An 18,516-nucleotide genomic window follows, 5' to 3' on the forward strand; every position below is an offset into this window, starting at 1 on the left:
TTGTTTGCTAGAAGTGGATACCAGAAGTTTTTGAGCACGTGTGGCTTGGGAGGGAAGGGAGACGGACAGGCACCCTAGAAGTGTTCAACCTTGTTTCCTTACAAAATTAGCTAAAAATTGCATTGATAATTTGAAGGGCTTTAGTTGTTGCAATAACATTACTTTGTATCATTGTACAAAACACTTTATAACTACTTTCATCAGCAAAATATATGAACGATAATCTCAGCTCCTCCCTCATCCCATGCTTGTCAGGCAGAGGATGCACTGACACACTAGCTCTTGTTTAGGCTTTTACATTTGATGTATTTGACCCTGCATGATCCCTTGTACTGAAGGGAATAGGGATGCTCAGAAATCGGTACCCCTTTCTAGTATTGGTCACTCTATTATTTCTCTATCAGGTTTCCCTCGCCCATCAAGAATCAAGTGACTTCAGTCTGTGCTCAGAGAACAGTGTCAAGAGGATCTGAAAGCTTGTCAATAACTGTAAGTAAATATATCTTAGGCTGGCAAGAACATTTTTGCCTGAATCAGGTTAGTGCTTTTAGCGGATTTTTGTAAGATTTGTAATTGCTTTATATCAAATAAAAATAATACCAAATAAACCAAAGGCTCATGTTTAAAACTGATTATTTTAACCTTGTGTTTCTAGGCTTTTCTCCTTGTGTTAGGCACTTATGCATGCAATTATGTTTGAATTTGTAAGTATATGCATCACTGAGAAATATCATCATCAACAAACAAGATTGGCTGTGATCTAAAAGCTTAGCTTGTTTACCTTCAAAAAGATAGCTTGAAATTAAGCACACATGAAAGAGTTTACTGCTTCTGGCATGTAAATACAAAGATCTTATGGTTTCCTGTTAATTTTTGTTAACTAAACTGGAACTAATTCTTCCCTGCCCCATAACATTTCTGTTCAGAAATTAGATGGTGTTGGTTACCAGAGCTCGGGATTTGCTTACTTGCTTTTAAAACTTTGAATTCTAATGAATCTTCCAGACACCCGCTTTCAATCTAACTGTAGCGGGTCTTTGATAGCCGTGTTAAAAGCAGAAAATACCAGAAGCTGCAAAATAATTTCTGTTATTTCTAGTTTTACTGCAGAACAGCGTGCAGTTCAAAATGGCAGATATTACTGAAAGGAAGTTCAAGCTTTAGCCAGCGCTGGCCATTGTTGCTCTTTGCCACAAAGGGAAATGTTGTTATTTCCAGTTTCCTTATCCACAGGTTTTCTTTCACTGTATTGCCCTTTCCCGTTTGTGGGAGAAGAGCCATGAAGAACCGTTCCTCATCTCCCCCCTTGCACGTCCATGTGGATGAAAACACCCCTGTCCATGTCCATATTAAAAAGGGTCAGAAAACAACACCTACAAAATGCCAGGTATGAGTGTGTAGCTGCTTGTGTGTCCTCTGCAAATGAGGAAAGCGAAAGGTCCTAGGAACACCACCCAGTCTTCAAGGTTTGCTTTGGCTTTTATATTAGAACTGTAAAACTCATTGCCTTATTAACTTTATTCATATTCAGTGATGATTTCTCAGTAGCATTTTCTCTAAGATTATTTAGGTATGATACTGAATATGTAGTTAGTTTTCATGGCTTGGTTATAATGTTAAAATTTATGGTTTTGTGAAGTATTGCTTCTGATAATTTTTAGATAATAATTTAAAAAACTTACAAATATTTAAACTTTGCATTACATGGCCCTCTGCATTACAATTTAGGTAAGTAAAATAAATGACTTAGAGTAGTGCCTCGGCCATGACAAACCCTGAAATAAAATTCACCTTTTAGTGTTGAGTCCTATCAAATGGAGGCTTTTGTACATCTGCTAACAAAAACTTTTCCTGTCCTTTTACCTGAAGCCTGGGGAAGTCCTGCTCCAATGCTCTGTGGGTCTGAGGATTTCCTTCCTTCTTATTTCCTTGAATTTGTGCCATGATAATCAAACATTTGGTTCTTTTTTGGCTTAATCTCCAAACTCTTTCTTTAACAACAACAACAACAACAAAAAGAAGAATAGCTGGGCATTACAAGTTACCTGTTGTATTAAATTATGTACTTAGGGAAAAAGAGAGGCTTGAGCCTTCTACCATGTTCTATTTTGCAATGTGACAAAGATGATTTCTTGGTAGCCTTATCTGCAATAGACTAGGAGGTGATAGTGAAGTAGATTTGCTCGCCATATGATCTCCTGCCTTGCAGATGGATGTTGTTTATGTGAAAGTATCCTCAAAAGGTGATGGAAGTTGCTAGCTCATTCTTCCTCATATCTACAGATGTTTTAAACCCTCTATTAATTTATATGCTTATTGCCAATGGCAAGTATGGAGCCCCTCAAATTCAATTCAAATAAACATGGATATACTAGTAAAACACTTTGGTGGCTTTTTGTAACCAAGTAGACTGTTTTTTTTTTGTTTTTTTTTTTTTTTCTTCCCCTCTTTCTGGTAGGGCTGCTGTTTTAGGATCTGGATCCAGAATGGAGAAGGGATATCTCATGTCATTCCTTTTGCACCTAAATGGATCGTATTACAATATTTTTTGTTTTCCTTCGTACAGAGGACACGATTTATTATTATTTTTTTTGTTCTCACCCCCACGCCCCGCCCCAGGCCTGCCAAGTGACTAAGGTTCTCATTGCATCACAGGCACAGAGTTCCCCATGATGTCACAGAGTTGCTATGTGATAAATAGCAAGAATGTGCCCCTCCTGCCATTCCGTCACCTGAATATGCACTAACCTTTCCTCTGGCTGGTGTTCCCCCGTGACCGCTGCTTCCTCAGCTAAGATGAGCTGCCTGATCTGGTGTATCATGTGAAACACTAGGTGATATTTTTGCAACCCTGAGCTTTCTTTTGTTTTAATGGCACTGAAGATCTAAATGATTCCTATAAAGCCTGTGACTTATTTTATTCTTTCCCTTTCTTCAGCAAAAGCACAAACAGAGAACAAGAGGGGATACTGTGAGCATGCGCCGAAATGTCCGGGTGAAAACGAAGGCCCCCTGGGTGCCCCCAGGCAAAACATCTGTCCGGGAGACCACCTACAAATGGGAGGTATGGTTGATTCTGCTTCCTCTTTAAAGTAAACTTCCAGGTTTATCTGAGGCTGAAGAAAAACAGTTGGGTAATGGCAGGCTGGAGGAAAGCGTACTCATGTGAGAGAAGGGCACTGTCACCTTGCATTCATTTAGGTATCTCATACTTATCCTTTTCACTTTTTCATAAATAAAAATTGATGGCCTATATGGCCATCTCATATGTTTCTGTCTTAAAACAAAACAAGCAACAGAAAAGATCCTTTTGTTCATTATATTTCAACTCCTTCAAAATCTCATATGGAGCACAGAAGGGAACTGCTGCTGTTTGTCTTTTCTGAAATGTGGAACATTTGTGTAGGAATGTGTAATACTTTTTTTTTTTTTCATAACTCAACAATATTGTCTTTTGCACTACTGGATCATGCTAGATGACAATTTGAACTTCCATTATTTCTTCTTTTTCCTGTTTGAATGTTAAAGCACCCGTTGTGTGTGCTGGATTTTGCTTTCCTGTGTTCTTGACCTTTCTCTGACAGATGTGAAAAAGCTCTGTTCACATTTTTTTTTCTTCTTTCCTTCCTTCCAAATATTATTGCTAGTGATATGCACTGGTCTCTCTTTTTGGCGGAGTTAAGGTTAGAACATTGTTTATAATTTTTATATTTAAAAAAAAATGCTTCAATGCTGCCTCTTATTGCTTTTCTACCAGGGACCAACTCACCGCCTAGAAATTACACCTTCAGATTCAGAAAAAATGTTGTCAGTGATGCGCCTTAGTGACCTCTCTACAGATGAGGAGGATGCTGTTTGCTGCAAAATGAGTGAATATGAAAAGAAGATTGATAGCTTGATGAACGTGGTGGGAACGCTGAAGAATGAGGTGAGGAGACTACGTAAAGGCCTGAAAGCTCAGACTTTGTAGCTGATTGTTTGGCAAGAGGAGGTTGGAGTCCTGTCTTGGTGGAATGGAACGCTACCCAGGCCCTTAGTTAACTGTCTTAAAGAGATTAATGCAATTTGTTTAAAGAGCTCATCTGCATAGAGAGAAACTCATTAATGCCTACTATGAAACATTTGATACCTTATCCATTTAAAAAAGGTTTTGCTTCATTTCCCAAATAATCTTGCTCCTGGTCAAGCCTAAAATCTGAAAACTGGTCATTTTCAAAAGTGAAAAATAATTGTATAAGGTATAATGATGGTTTATTACTTATTACTGTATTAGTTATTCAAAAAGACTGTTATGATTCTCTTTCCAAGTATGCAACACAGTGATGTGTTCTCCAGCTGAACAGCCTCTTAAGTACTTGACAGCATTTAGGAAATGGATAAAGAGGTTCCCAGACTCCATAAGATGCTCTATGGTGGTAACAAACTGCAGTTTTATTTTTCCTCTAAGTTTACATTGAGGATTGGAGATTTTGTATCTCTGTTGCTCTATCTGAGCTCCTTCCCTGTTAGGTCTCATGGACAGGTCACGTCTTACGGCTGATTACAATTTTTGGTATCTAATTTAAAGCTAGGAAGTTTGAGTCCTCCTATTTCTTGTTTATGGGACACCAGTTATTTCCAGGTGGTAAGTAAAGTATGCCCCTTGTGATCCGTCTGGAAGTATCTAGACAAAAAAAAATGTGGTTCTTTGCTATTACTATTTGCAATAGCTGGCTCAGTGGTTTGAGATCCGTTCCACTCAAAAAGCATCCGTTTTGTCTTAAGCTCTGTTTAAATGTATCTCTATCAGGCCAAGATGCAGAAACAGGAGGAACAGCAGCAAAGGACAAAACGTCTCCTAGAAGAGCAGAAAGAAGAACTGAATGAGGTCACTCAAGAGCTGGTGGAAACAGAACATGAGAACACACTGCTCAGACGCAATATTGAGCGCATGAAAGAGGAGAAAGATCTGACCATGTAAGCACCAGTTCTCCATTTTTGCTGCAAACAGTGGTATTTGCAGGGCACTTAGCACCTTCATTGCTAACATCAAATAAAGCTGCAGTTTGTACCCTAGATCTGGATGGCATTTGCTGAAGAACAAACATTCTTGTTTTGTTTTGTTTTTCTTTTGTATTGAGTAAGGTAACTTCAGATGGTGGCAGCTGCAGAGAAGAGCTCTAACACAATTATTAACATTGAGAAAAATGCTTTGAGAGGAGTTTGAAAGAAGTTCACTTGAATTGGCCTACTAGAGGTTGTCTTGGCTCTGTTACTAGTGTTTTAAAGGTCAAGGGGTGTCAATTGGATTGTGAAAATGTTGGTACAGGAAGAAATGAATAAAGATGGATCTGAGAATTAAAGGAGGGTTTTTGACCTTTATGGAAGTCATACTGAGACAAGAGTGACAGCTGTGGGAGCAGTGAATTATGTTTTTTTTTTTTTTTTGGTGACTGTAAAAGTCCCTTTCAGTTTGATGTACTTGTATCTGTCTCATGTCTGAAGAGTTAGGGAAGCTTCTCCTATTTTCCCCTCAAGAAAGATCACTTTGAAGTTAATACTATGTATATTCTTCTGAAAACTCTGTATACTTCTGAGACTTTCAATTACCTATTAAAAATTCTGAGCGATAGATGTTGGTGTGCTTTCCTGCTCCACATTCAGACATCGCTCATTTGGAGGCTTGTTTCTGGTAATGTCTTAAGTGTCTTTTCATGGTTGAGTTCCTAGCAAGCTCCTGGAATCTACTGGCTTCTGTGAAAACAGCTTCCACACAGAGAGAGGGTGTATCTTAGTGGGTACTTCTTTAAAGCTTTTGTATTCCTGTTAAAGGGTTTTTATCCCTTTTAACGCTGGAAACACTGTGTCCATAGCGGCTGGTGCAACTGTCACAGCTACTTGTTGCTCTGATGGCTGAATTCTCATTACAGGCTACAGAAAAAGTGCTTGCAGCGTGAGAAGGAGTGTCTGATGTCCAAGCTGAATGAAGCAGAGAGGGATGGAGCAGCAGCAGCCAAACAGATCGATGCTCTGAAAGATACAATCGGGAGACTCAACATTGTAGGTGTTGGCCGTTTTTATTGCTGCCTTTATTACGTTGTCCCGTTATACAGCTGCTTCAAAACTAATGGTCGTGTTGCTGATGCAGAGAAACATAAGGACATGTGGAGGGATTTAACATGCTTAAGGTGTTTGCTAAACCTGTTGGGAATTGGGATGTTTATTTGCAGCATCCCCACACCCTTCTGCACATACAGTGATGACTATTGCACTGCTTGTGCTTATGTCAACTTCACAGCTTAATTCCAGACTGAGACGTTGCATGTGAGCACATCTCCCTTTTTCTTAGGAGAAACACATGAGCAGCTCGGATATTAACACACTGACAAGACAAAAAGAGCTGCTGCTACAGAAATTGAGCACCTTTGAAGAAACCAACCGGACACTCCGAGAACTTCTTAAAGAGCAGCAAACCCGGGAGGTGAGCAGTGCTGTGTGCTTGAGCTGGGATGACTACAGGAGGCAAATACTCTCTTGTGGCCTGAAAATTGAACTTGAGTTTGGGAGCTTTTAACTGTTGTTTGTCCTCAACTTTGCTGCTGGTCTTGTGTTACAAAGGATAGATTGTTTCGTTCTCTCTGCCTGCTTCAATGAAGTCAGACTGGGATTTTGTAGCATCTAAGTCTTTTATTGCATTAAAAGGCTCTACTGTCTAGCCAAGTCTTTCTCATCTGGGTACAGCTGTGTTTGCAGATCTTATACTTGTATCTGTACTATACTCCCCATTGGTTCTGTCTTCAGCATCTCCACCAACACTTCTGCTAATCATGCTAGTCTGAAATATTGCTGCTGTAGTTTTGTTGCCTGAAGTCTGAGGGCTAGAAGTAACATAAATATGTTCAAAATACTATTTTCAGAAGGTGAACTGTACAAACAGTAAACAGAAGTGCAATTACTATTATTTCTGTAGCTTGTATCCCATTTGAGTAAAAGCAGGGCAATCGTAATAATTTTATCAGCTTCTAGTGAGCATGGAGAAAAGAACTAAGTGCCATTTTGTGCATTTCCCTCAATAGTGAAAGTATTTTTAAAGATTTTAAATTGACATTGTGCTTTTTAATATCATCCTTGGGATGGGAAAAGAGGAAAAGCTTTTTGGGATCTGATGTTATGTAAAACATGTAGTCAAACTAATGCTTTTTGGTATCTTCTGAGAACTGCTGCTGCAACAGGAGGAGGATGGTTGATTTCCCCAGTTCCATCTGAAGAATTTATATAAAATACTGATTGCTTTGGAGGGCTGGTTCTTTGTGAATAAAAAGTGAACATGGCTTCTGGGTTAACAATTTTTCTTGCATATTCCTCTTGTAGAAGGATGCTCAGAAGATATTGGAGCAACAGGGAACACTGCTGAAAAGGCTGGCTGATGCAGATGCAGAGAAAGTGGTAAGCAAGACAATTTTTTTTCCCTAAGGAATGATAAAGCAAATACTTGAAACTACAAGCTCTTCTTTGACATTTGTTCAGCCACCAAGTTTTACTCCAATGTCAAAAAAGGTTATTGTTCAAGTGAGAGGCATTACAGTGTCCCTCTGATTAACAACCTACTGTGCTTCAAAGTGGTTAGATTTTCATAGCCGTAAGTGTACAGCAATGCTTTACAGTACTCAACTGTTTAAAAAAAAATTGATATTTCTCAGTAGAAACATAAATGATTCTGCCTACTTTTTCACGTGGTACTGAATGTACAGAGCAGGAATTGTGCTATGTGTGTCTTTAAAAAGAAATCTCTGGGGGTGGGGAAGAAAATATCCATCACTAAAATAGCCCTGACAGCTGGGATAGAATTTTACAGCTTTCACTATGGAAATCATCTTAGAGATAGTAAAGCAAAAGAGGGCAGGTTTTCTGTTCCTGCTTCTGATACTGAGTGAATGACCTAGTGCCAGGTTTTGTTTGTTGCCTTATCTGTAAACTGAAAAATAGTTCTGGTATTGCCAGAAGTTTTTAAACTCTTTGAAATGTGAGCAGTGCATTTTTTTGGCTGTGGAGTGCTAGTGCTAGTAACTAGTGCTGTTCGGTTCTCGTTCTTGGCTGGCCTTGCTACACAGTTGCATTGGCTTCCATTTTGCTTTCTGCTTGAGAAGAATGGAGACAATTTTGTCCTAGGCTGTGGAAGCTGTTGCTGTGGATACCAGACTGAGAGTTCTGTGCATCAAAGGGGCCTGGGAGAGAACCAATTCTCCCCCTCTCCCCCCCCACCCAATTTATATGTTTTTTTTTTTCTTAAAATATAAGTGATGTTTTGTTTTCTAGCAACTCCAGATGATGCTTCAGGAGAAAGAAAAAGAGGTGGATGACCTTACCGTTCAGATACGGACAGAGAAGGTAGCTGCCTTGTCTGTTCTCCCCTTCCTGCTCTAACCTCCAGCTCTGCGGAGGCACAGATAACCCAATGCATAGGTCTGGTCTTGTAGACAGTTATTCTTTAAGGGATCAAATGACTGGCTTCCATAAGAGCAGACAGAGAGCCACCTGTTTCCCCCACAGTTGTGGATTTAAAATCTTATTAATAAAAATTCCATCACAAAGATGACCAGGCAGTATTCTCTTTTTGTCCAGGCTTATCCATAAATTGCCTTTCTGTCTAAGGTTCTCCTGGTCTCTAATGTCAAATTCCACTCTGTTCCTCTACATAGGAAGTAGAAGGGAAATGTGATGGAAAAGACAGATGTGACGGATATTTTGTCTAAAACAAATCTTTCAAGCTAATTCATTCATATCTGACGTAAAAGAAATGGCTGCTCATTTGTTGCTTGTTTGGGTAGCGAAAAGGAGCTAGTGAGGGTCCCTCTGAGGCAAGTGAAGGTGGCTGGAGATAGTTTCAGACTTCTGCACTGAATGTTCACAGAAGAAAGTGTTTCTTCTACTTGTTTACATCAAAAGAAAGTGCGTGCCCTGTTTTGAGTGTTTGTTTCATATTTAGGACCAGGCAAAGACGGCATGTGAGCTCTCCAAATCTATGGAGGCCGTGAGAGGCCATTTACAAGCGCAACTGCGAAATAAAGAAGCTGAAAACAACCGTCTGAGTATCCAGATCCGGGTACGTTTTCAGTGATCTCAGGATTGTCTTTTCATTTACATTCAGGAGAAAAATCAACTGAAAAGGGAAATAGAATTCTCCAACTATTTTTCTGCTTTGTCTGGTAGACTGGAATACTACCCAGTGCTGTTTATGTCATATTAGTATACACTGTGCTTCTCAGCTGAAGTAGGAAAAGAAAAATCTTTTTACCTCTGATGACATGAGGCAAAATCATAAGCTTAGATTTTTTTTCCAAGTTCATTAATATGTAATTAAATAAATGTAATATGTGATATGTTTAAATTAGGTATCAAGGCAATTGTAAACAATTTAATTTGTTTTCTTGGAAAACAATGCTGTGCCATGAGTTCCTGTGTTTGATTAAACTCACAATTAATGAGGAGGAGAGTGTTCCCCTGGTCTATCTTGATTTAAAGTCTTATGCTTAACTTATCCATTGATGTAAAGAACATAACTGTGATAATGGTTTAGAAAAGCTTTAATTCTCTTAAGGAATACAACTTAATATAGCCATATTATTCCATGTGAGCATTTGGGCTAAAACAAGAATGTGCTTGGGTAGCTTGAAAGGCTGTTTGCTATTATCAGTTTTGGTCAGGAGAAGAAACTGGTATTATGGACACAGGAGCTCATGAAAGAACAAATTAAGACTCTTTTAGAAACCCTACAACTAGCAAGAAACAGCGAGATAATTTTAGTTTTGAAGTACTGAGAGGTCAATAGAGTTGCCCTACTTTTAAATGAGGTCACTGCCTCATTTCTTTCGAGTTTGACAGGCATTTGAGGGAGTCTACTTTTTGATTCTGGTGTGTAACATCTTTTAGATCAAGGTGGAAATACTGGATATAACTTCTGTTTTTTAACATTTGTAAAAATCAGCTGAGTTTTTTTGGGGAAAAAAAAAAAGGTCTTTCCCAGGGGATTTCTTATTTTTGGCACCTTCAAACTTTTTTTTTCTGCATCATTACTTTGCAAGTTGCAGTGAAGGGAGTTGTTTCTGTGTGTCTGGAATACACTGTGACTTTTTGTTTAAAAGCAAACAATATTGGCATTGAGGCTATAGCTTTTTCAGCGTTGCAGAGGTCATGCTGACATGCTTGCCAGTGTTAGGACTGTGCAAATGAAATGAGATTACAAGTACCTTCAGACTGAAAGCTTGAGGACTTACGCCCATGTCTTTCCATGCTTGCTAGGAAATTAGTTAACCATTTGAGGATTTAGGTACAAGGTGGTTATTCCCTGTGCTGTGCTTCTTCCCCACTGCAGAATCTGGAGCGCAATGGAGCTCAGCATAAGGTAGAGGTGGAACATATCATGGAACAGCTGAAGGAGGTAAGGCAGAAGGCAGACCGTGATAAGGAGGCCCTGAAGAAAGCCATCCGTGCCCAGAAAGACCGGGCAGAGCGGAGTGAGGAGTACGCAGAGCACTTGAATGTCCAGCTGGCAGAAAAGGTACCGGATAGTAGGAGAACAAGGGGTGTCTCTTCAGATCCTGCATCTAAATCCTTGACTTCTGGTATCAGCCCTGGGGAGAGAATCTGCTTTCAACTAATGAGATTTATTTTTGTCCTGATGCTTTGGCCCATTTATGCTAAGTTTAGAACAAACCCAATTTTCTGAGCTGTCTATTCACTGAGCTATTACTATTCGCTGCAGTAGTCTCGGAGGTGAAATAACTTGGATCATACTAAATTAAGAGATCTGATTTTTCATCTGGTTCTCTAGTATAATCCAAAGGTTGATGGAAGCCAATAAGACATTGTGGTTTTGCCTGAAAATTCTGAATGGAATTGGCTGTTAAACAAAAAGCTATGCAGAACAGAAAAGTATGCAGAACAGTTAGAGATGCACTGAAACTTCCTGATGAAAAAAATGCCAAAGGATATCAAACAAAAGCAGAAAAGCAAGATGAAGACAAATCAGAAGGAACATGGATGTGATGCTACCTGATTCTTCCCTGCTTTAAAATTCTTATTCTTCTTTAAAATTCCAGGGACCAGAGCCTCGACTGAAATCTTAGCCATACTTTGTATTTCTGGTAATTGATTTGCTGTCTTCAAAGAGGATTCCCCTTTCTTTGCTTATTGTGTGTACTGTCTGGTATTAATATTGTAGAATGGCTTCTGTAAAGGGTCGAGAAGAATTGAAATAAGTCTCTTTGGTAAAGCCTCAGTTAACTCCACACACATATCAGTGTTTCACCATATTGTACCAATTATGTTTTTGTCATTATTGCTCTTTCTCATGTATTTAATTTTCTTCTTTTAACAGGACAGTTATGTTGCTGAGGCACTGTCTACTCTGGAGTCCTGGAGGAGTCGCTACAACAAAGTAGTGAAGGACAAGAGCGACCTCGAACTGGAAATTATTATGCTGAACAGGTTAAATAAAAAATTAGTGTGGAGAAACTGGCGGAAGTGGGGATGAGTTCCTAGTTCAAGAATGAATCAATGGAATTTCCAAGTTTGTCTGTAAATATCCAGGAAAACAAAAATATTACTATCTAAGGGTTAGAAGAGAGACTGGAGAGAGAAGGATGTGGTTTCTGCTGCTGGATTGTCACAACAAAGGGCTTTCTGATAGTTAGATATCTTCATTCCTTTGCCTTTCTGTGATTCTTTAAAATAATTTAGGTGAAGCGTTAAGCTTAATTAAAAGTCCCCTTTTGAGATGTTTGAGATCCTTGAATGAAAGGGGTTAGAAATTACAGGCGGTATAGTTCATGCCAATCTTCTTTTGAAGAAAATCTGTCAGTATCCCTCCATTACAGTTGTTGCTGCAGGGAAAAAAATGTAGGTGTGTGGCACAAGAGAAATTTTTCTTTATTCTGCGATCCTGGGGGCAATGCATCTGAGCTCGAGTTAACAGTTCCAGAGACTTTCTAGTAGGCCAAGGAGATCAAGAGAGTATAGCAGCATGAAACATAGGTGTGCACAGCTGCATGGAGGGCAAGATAAAAGGGTAGGGAAAAGCCATGTTTCTGAAGCTAAGTTTCATGGACGAGGGAGTCGTCTTTATTTTCTTAATCATTTAAGGATTAATTTTCTTTGTATGGCAGCCGTATTACAGACTTGCTGGAAGAGCAGAAAACCCTGGAGGAGAAGATGCGAGAGGACAGAGATGTCTTGGTGGATAAATTGCATCGACAGGCCACAGAAACCACTTCCTTCAAAATGGAGAACGAAAGGCTGAAGGTTGGTGATTCCAGGGTTTGGACCTGAAATGCTAGAGCAAAAGGAAGGAGTTACAATAAGTTGCTTTGCCTCTGAAGACAGAGGTGAACTGCCCCCATTGCTGCCAATTAGTTTTGAATCAATTTTGCCATAACTTGAGTGGGACAGGGCAAGCAAGCTGGTAAAAAACATAAGAAAGAGAAAAAGTGAGCAGTGTGGAAGGACTTGTTTTCTTCAGCATTTTGGGTAGAAGTATATCCAATCCCAAGCCCTGTACCATCCATCTGAAATCTTGCATCTTGTAATAATCCTGCTGGCCAGAGATTAAAAACTGTAGTTTACCTAGAGAGAATGGCAGAAGAGTGACCTTGTAGGTGAACAACGTGATGCTTTGGTATAAATGTGCCAATCCATTGGAATCTGGAACACTTGACTATCTTAGGCAAACAAAAATTTATTCTTCATAATCTAGACAAATCTTAGCCATGTAATGTGGTAGTTATTTCCAAGCACTGACTGGAAGATATTTTGTTTTTTTCAGGCTAGTGTGGTCCCAATGGAGGAAAAGCTGAACAAAGCACACTCGGAAGTGGAACAGCTCAAGAGCTCTGTCAAGAATTACGAAGGGTTGATTGAAACCTACAAGTCACAGGTAGATTGTGCATCTTACGCAGTCTTTCAGTCCTTGCACAAAAGTGACCTCTCCTCTTCCTGTTATTTGCTGGCCTGCCTTTGTCTGCTCTCTGAGGATGTGCAGTTCCATATGTTTTAGGTCCTTGTCGCTTTGTTTTTTTTTCTTTCTTGCCTTTCAAATGGCAGCATTCAGATTGTCATGTGCCTTATGCCAAAGAGTGGAAGAGCTGCCTTCCTCTCTATGTGCTGATAATTAAATCATTAAGAAGAGCTGACTCACTGATAGATATCTTGATCAATAATAATTTTTAAAGACTAATTATTCCATTTTCCCTGCTCCTTTTCTTAAAAGATAAAGTAATCCTAGTCAGATGCTCTCTATTGCCCTTCAGTAGAGTAAATGCTGTTTCTTGACTGCTGCTTTAGGATGTGTGTATTGTGATGCTAGGAATATGGGGCAAAAGGAAGAGTAGGTTTTGTGGGAAGCTCAAGTGATCCTAGTAGGAGAGGCAGAAAGTGAACTTAGACTTAATCTGGGGTCATGCTTAGTCCTGTAAGAATCCTGTTGGTGATCCTTGAGCAGTTTTAATTGCTCCAAAGTACAGCATATATTTTGAAAACTATAACAGATAAGTGATGTATGGCTTTTTTTGTATGCCCAGGTGTTGAAGAACCGAATGGAAGCAGATGATGTGACAGCAAAACTGGAGATCTGTGATAAAGAGAATAAGACATTAAAGAATGAAATGAACAAAGAGATTGAACTGGTAACTATTTTTCTATCAGATTATATATTGCAGATATTCATGGATCCACCCTGTTCTTAATGTAGTGAATGGCTACAGATAGGAGGGGGAAAGTGGGGCTTATTTTACATCTGAGTTTGCACTTTTCATTAGTCTAGTTCAGGGGCTTTTTCATTCTGCAAAATGAATTGAACATTTAGCAATTTCTTTTGACGATATGTTGTCCTTCAGAGGTATTTTAGTATGCCCTTTGCTGCAGAAATGACAGTTTAGAACAGTGGACTCTGTGGGTTTGCACTGCTGTCTGTTGTGGACTAACTTTCCTCAGGAAAGAGCTTGTCTATTTACTAAAGATAAAGCCCAGGATCCTGAATGCTTAGTCATCCCCTTTCCACAGGTCCTGCCAAGTCTTAAGAGAAAGCTTGCTGCAGTAGGAGGATACCCTGGGCTTTGAACTCCAGTACTTGCAAATATCCACACAGTGTCATTGTGGCAGCCAAAACAACCCCAAAACTCCACTGAAGTTAGTAACTTCTCTAAATATTATAAACATTTCAAAGTGTCTCATGCCCTTCTTTACCTGTCTCATAGGCTCGTCAGCAGTTCCAGAGCCAGCTTGCTGAGCTAGAAAAGCTTCCTGAGATCCTGAAGATCACAGAGTCACGGCTGGCTGAATGCCAGGACCAGCTTCAGAGTTATGAGAAAAAGAACGCGGACCTGTCTGTCATGATTACAGACCTTCGTCAGCGGGTAAGAGACTGGCAGAAAGTACCTGCAGCACAGCCACCTCCGAGTCCGAGATCAACATGAATTTCTAATCACAGGAAGGTTCAGACTTCGTCTCTGTTCATGTGTCTCGTTGAAATAATTAAACGTGCGCTGCAAAATAACCATGTGTGCCTGTCTTTGTGTAAGATAGCATAGTTAGTAGCATTCCCTGCTGTGTAAAAGGTTTCCTATGACTTGGTGTGAAATGTTATTGGAACTTAAATGGCAACACCTGCGAATACCAACACACATTTCCATAACTTTCATCATCTTGTCAGCTTTCCCTCTCTTTCCTTCCTTTTTTTTTTTTTTTTTCTGCTGGAAGTGCTGTCCTAACCTTGTTTTTTTCATCATAATTTCAGGTTGTTCTTTTCCAAACCCTATTCTTTGTCCCTAGGAGGTGTGCAAGTGTTGCAGGCATGGCTTGCTATGCCTCAAGACACAGTGAATGATCCTGCAGCCTGAGTGCTTTACTTTGATTTGCTTGGAGTTACTAACTTGCATAGTATTTCAGGCTCTAATATTTTTGTGGGTTGCTCTCATGCATATGGCTGCTTTTAATCTATGTGCTTTACTGTTACGCTTACAGGTGACTCTTCTCTGTGCAAGTGCTTACAGACCTGGCTGTTCATTAGTGATCTTGAAGAACTGGTCTAGAAATTAACTGAAAGCACCAACAAACTGGACTTTCAGTGCTTTGCTGTTCTACCCACTGTTCCTTTTCCAGGACTCTCCAGAAATCATGAACTGGGCATGTTTCTTTCTGGAGAGCAGTATGCATTTTCGGTGCTTGGCCATCGGTATGCAATGACTATTCTGTGAAGTAATTAATTACTGTAATTTTTAGATTGAGCTCCAGGGGGACAAAATGGAGATGACAAGAGAGAGGTATCAGTCTACCCAGGAGGAGAATAAGCAGCTCACCTTGAAGGTGGAAGAGCTGGAAAGGTTAGAAATAATAGACACTCTTATTCTCTTAACCTTCCCTTTCCATCCTCTTTCCGTTGTTTTTTCAGGGGATTGAAACAGCTTCTGACCAACCTTGTTGTTCCAGTTCCCCACTTGCCTCTAGGATGCTTGTACATTTACCTATTCCACAATATCTAATTAGAAACTTTCTGCTAGAAAGTGAGTTACAGAGTTTTGAAGCACTTTTTACTAATGTTGTCAAAAAGGATCATTGCTTAAGGAGAAAAAAAAAACCCCACTCCTCATCCAATCTAGCTTGGCAGTTCTGAGGTTATTAACTATTATGATGTTTTTACCCATGCTTATATATACTTCTTAGTGATGATAGCTGGGAAAAGGCAAGTCTGTGAATACTCTAAGTCCCTCAACTTTTGAAATTCTAATCTGAGAAATGGAGATGTGTTTCTTGGGGCTCTGACCTTTTGAGGGGCAAAAGAATCTATTCACAGACTACTCAGAAACATGAAAAAAAAGGCAAACTGAAACGCACTTCATTTAAAATGAATAGGCTTCCTTCCCTTATTGTCTTAATCTAGAAAACTACAGACAACGAGTGCCCAGAACATAGAATTCCTTCAGGTCATAGCAAAACGCGAGGAGTCAATCCACCAGTGTCAGCTGCGGCTAGAGGAGAAGACCCGTGAATGCAGCTCCTTGGCACGTCAGCTGGAGATGGCCATTGAGGATGCCAAAAGACAAGTAAGTGATTCCTTGTGTTTGTGAAGCTTACCAAAATTACTTAGACTGTAAAAATGGGATAGCAAGAATCTCCTGAATCTGCCATTAAATCACTGCATGTGCAGTAAAATACAAAGGAGAAAATGACAGCACTTGAGCCTTCCAGAAAGGGAACCCTACTCTGCAGTTTGCAGCAGGACAGAGGAAAGCAGTAGATTGAGCTGCTGCTTATGTATGAAAACGAGTCTCCTTAAACTTTATAGGGCATTTGTGGGCAATGCAGTAGGGAAAAATTATTCTTCCATAGATAAGCCTTTGACAAATTCACTGTTCTGTTACGTGTAGGTGGAACAAACACGAGAACGAGCAGCATCTAGAGAGAAGGCGGCCCAGTCCAAGGTGTTGGATTTGGAGACCCAACTGAGTAGGACTAAAACAGAGCTGAGCCAGTTGCGCCGGAGCAAAGATGATGTGAGTGATTTGCAAGAGATGCACTTGCTGTATTGGCAGTGTCCTGGCAGCTACTGGAGTTCATAAACCAAGCTCCTATGGGCATTGCACAGAAGACGTGTGGAGCTTTTTGCTATTTCCAGATTTGACATTGTCATGTGTCCATGACATGTCTGCTATATTAGTAACTCGTGAATGTGGAGCCTCATTCTCTTTATTATTTACATTTATTATTTTCTCTTTATTATTTGCATTATTTTTGAGATTAATTGCTCTATACTGAGGAAGGATCTTCCATTTACTCTGCGTTTTTACTTGAGTTTTACTTGGAATTGGGCTAGCACATGGATCAACTCAAGTTCCTCTTTAGAGAAAAGCGTTTTATTCCTCAATCCTGGAGTTAACCACTTTAAAAGGCTCAACTGATTAGCTGTGTTGTTTTCTGTTTTTATCAGCAGGTTGATGAACCGAGTTGGGGATGAGCAGAACAAATTATAAATGTCATAATATTATGTGTAGCATCCACTGTGGTGTTAATTCTTGCTGTCCTCGGCGCTCTAGGGGAACAGCTTGAGGTTATTGTGACTGGGTTGAACACTGCTACCTTTCAGCCTGTTTTGTGCTTCTTCCTGTAGGCAGAACGCCGGTACGAAAGCCGCCTACAAGATTTAAAGGATCGGTTGGAGCAGTCGGAGAGCACCAACCGCAGCATGCAAAACTATGTCCAGTTCCTCAAGTCTTCCTATGCCAACGTTTTTGGAGAAAGTGCCTTGCTGAGCTCCTCCACCCGCTCTCGTTCTTCTCCATGAGCGCTGTGCTCTCCCTGCCCCTCTGCTATTAAGCACAAAAGGAGCCAGGTTTCAAAGCCATATCTTATCTGGAAAGCAGGTTGCCATTTCAGGGTAGGGAGAAGTTTTCCTATTTTCCTTGCACCATGAGATGGTAAAAATCATGGTGGTATATGGCCTAAGCATAGGGCAGTACTGGTATGGTATTGGACATTGGCACCACGCCATACACTATGCCCCAAAACCAGATGATTTTGAATATGCAGAAATACTATTTTTATCTTATAAAGTCCTTCTGGTTTCAGCTCTCAAAACCTGACAATGGTTTTGGTTGAGCATGTTAATGTTTTTTAGAGGTCTTTTCATTTTCATGCATCTTTCTTCGTTTCTGTGTTAGAGAGATCATGTTTCTGTGTGTGGTGTGTGTTTTCTTTTTTTTTTTTGTTATTTGTATTATTTTTTACTATTGCACATTGATCTAACTGATGGTGGGAGAGGGTCCACCCACCCAAAATGTGAAGATGAAAATAACTTAAGTGCCTGGGCTCTACACTTATAAAAAAATGATCTCCGGAACAACCACCCTGTTTGTAAACCGTTTTATACCAGCAGCAATGAATGCTATTTGCACTTGATTTTGTATACTCTAATCCTCAACTTTTGTCTCCACTGTGATCTCAATGCACATTAAAGCTTCTAACTTGCTTTATTCCCTCCAAACCAATTTCCCTGATCCCGATTATGCCCGGAACCAAGCCAAAACTCTCTGAACTCGGAGGAAAGTCTCTGGTTTAATCTCAGTGGGAGTCAAATTGGGGTCGCAGCCGATGCCGTGGGAGCTGGGAGTTTGCGTGAAACGCTGGCCTGGGCTTAAGCCAATTTAAGAGCAGTTTTACTGCTGCTCGACTTCTTTGCTGAACCAAATCCCACCTTTTACAGGAAAACTAGGGCATTTGTGCGATGTCTCCCTAAAACTCATGGGCTCTGCAGAGCCCTGGTCCTTCTGGCCCCTGCTTCCTATGAGAAGAAAAATAAACACAGGTGGTTTTATTTTCATCTCTTTCATATCTAGTTACATGTGAAGCAGTCACGGAGCAGTCTTTGCCATAAGGATTTTCTACATTAATCATTATTTGAGAGTTCTGTTACTTTGTGTGCACGTGTGTAACACTTAAACTTCTCACTAAATAAAGGTGCTATGGCGTAAGGAGCAGTAAATGGCCTGT

At 40.0% G+C, this 18,516-nt stretch overlaps 1 protein-coding gene across 1 annotated transcript; it reads left to right on the forward strand.

Moving 5' to 3' along the window:
- Nucleotides 1–403: 403 nt before the first annotated feature.
- On the forward strand, nucleotides 404–18,497 carry ODF2 (outer dense fiber of sperm tails 2). The gene is made up of 20 exons (XM_010228076.2): nucleotides 404–489; nucleotides 1,234–1,387; nucleotides 2,939–3,064; nucleotides 3,758–3,928; nucleotides 4,790–4,956; nucleotides 5,910–6,039; nucleotides 6,329–6,460; nucleotides 7,351–7,425; nucleotides 8,296–8,367; nucleotides 8,966–9,082; nucleotides 10,352–10,537; nucleotides 11,357–11,466; nucleotides 12,144–12,279; nucleotides 12,800–12,910; nucleotides 13,554–13,658; nucleotides 14,229–14,387; nucleotides 15,253–15,353; nucleotides 15,911–16,073; nucleotides 16,398–16,523; nucleotides 17,138–18,497. Exons 2-20 carry the CDS (start codon nucleotides 1,280–1,282, stop codon nucleotides 17,309–17,311), a joined length of 2,469 nt encoding a protein of 822 aa, XP_010226378.2. The 5' UTR covers nucleotides 404–489; nucleotides 1,234–1,279; the 3' UTR covers nucleotides 17,312–18,497.
- The last annotated feature ends 19 nt before the right edge of the window (nucleotides 18,498–18,516 follow it).

This window comes from Tinamus guttatus, unplaced genomic scaffold (assembly GCF_059628265.1).
Source record: "Tinamus guttatus ecotype Peru unplaced genomic scaffold, ASM5962826v1 Tinamus_guttatus_pri_ptg000226l, whole genome shotgun sequence".
In the NCBI taxonomy this organism is placed as follows: Eukaryota; Metazoa; Chordata; class Aves; order Tinamiformes; family Tinamidae; genus Tinamus; species Tinamus guttatus.

What these genes read in the sequence shown, in the direction of transcription:
- ODF2 (XM_010228076.2), top strand. Translation starts at nt 1,280, where the DNA reads ATGAAGAACCGTTCCTCATCTCCCCCCTTGCACGTCCATGTGGATGAA. An exon ending in TGAACAAAGAGATTGAACTG is followed by an intron (nt 13,659 to 14,228) that starts GTAACTATTTTT and finishes CCTGTCTCATAG; the next exon opens with GCTCGTCAGCAGTTCCAGAG. An exon ending in AAGGTGGAAGAGCTGGAAAG is followed by an intron (nt 15,354 to 15,910) that starts GTTAGAAATAAT and finishes GTCTTAATCTAG; the next exon opens with AAAACTACAGACAACGAGTG.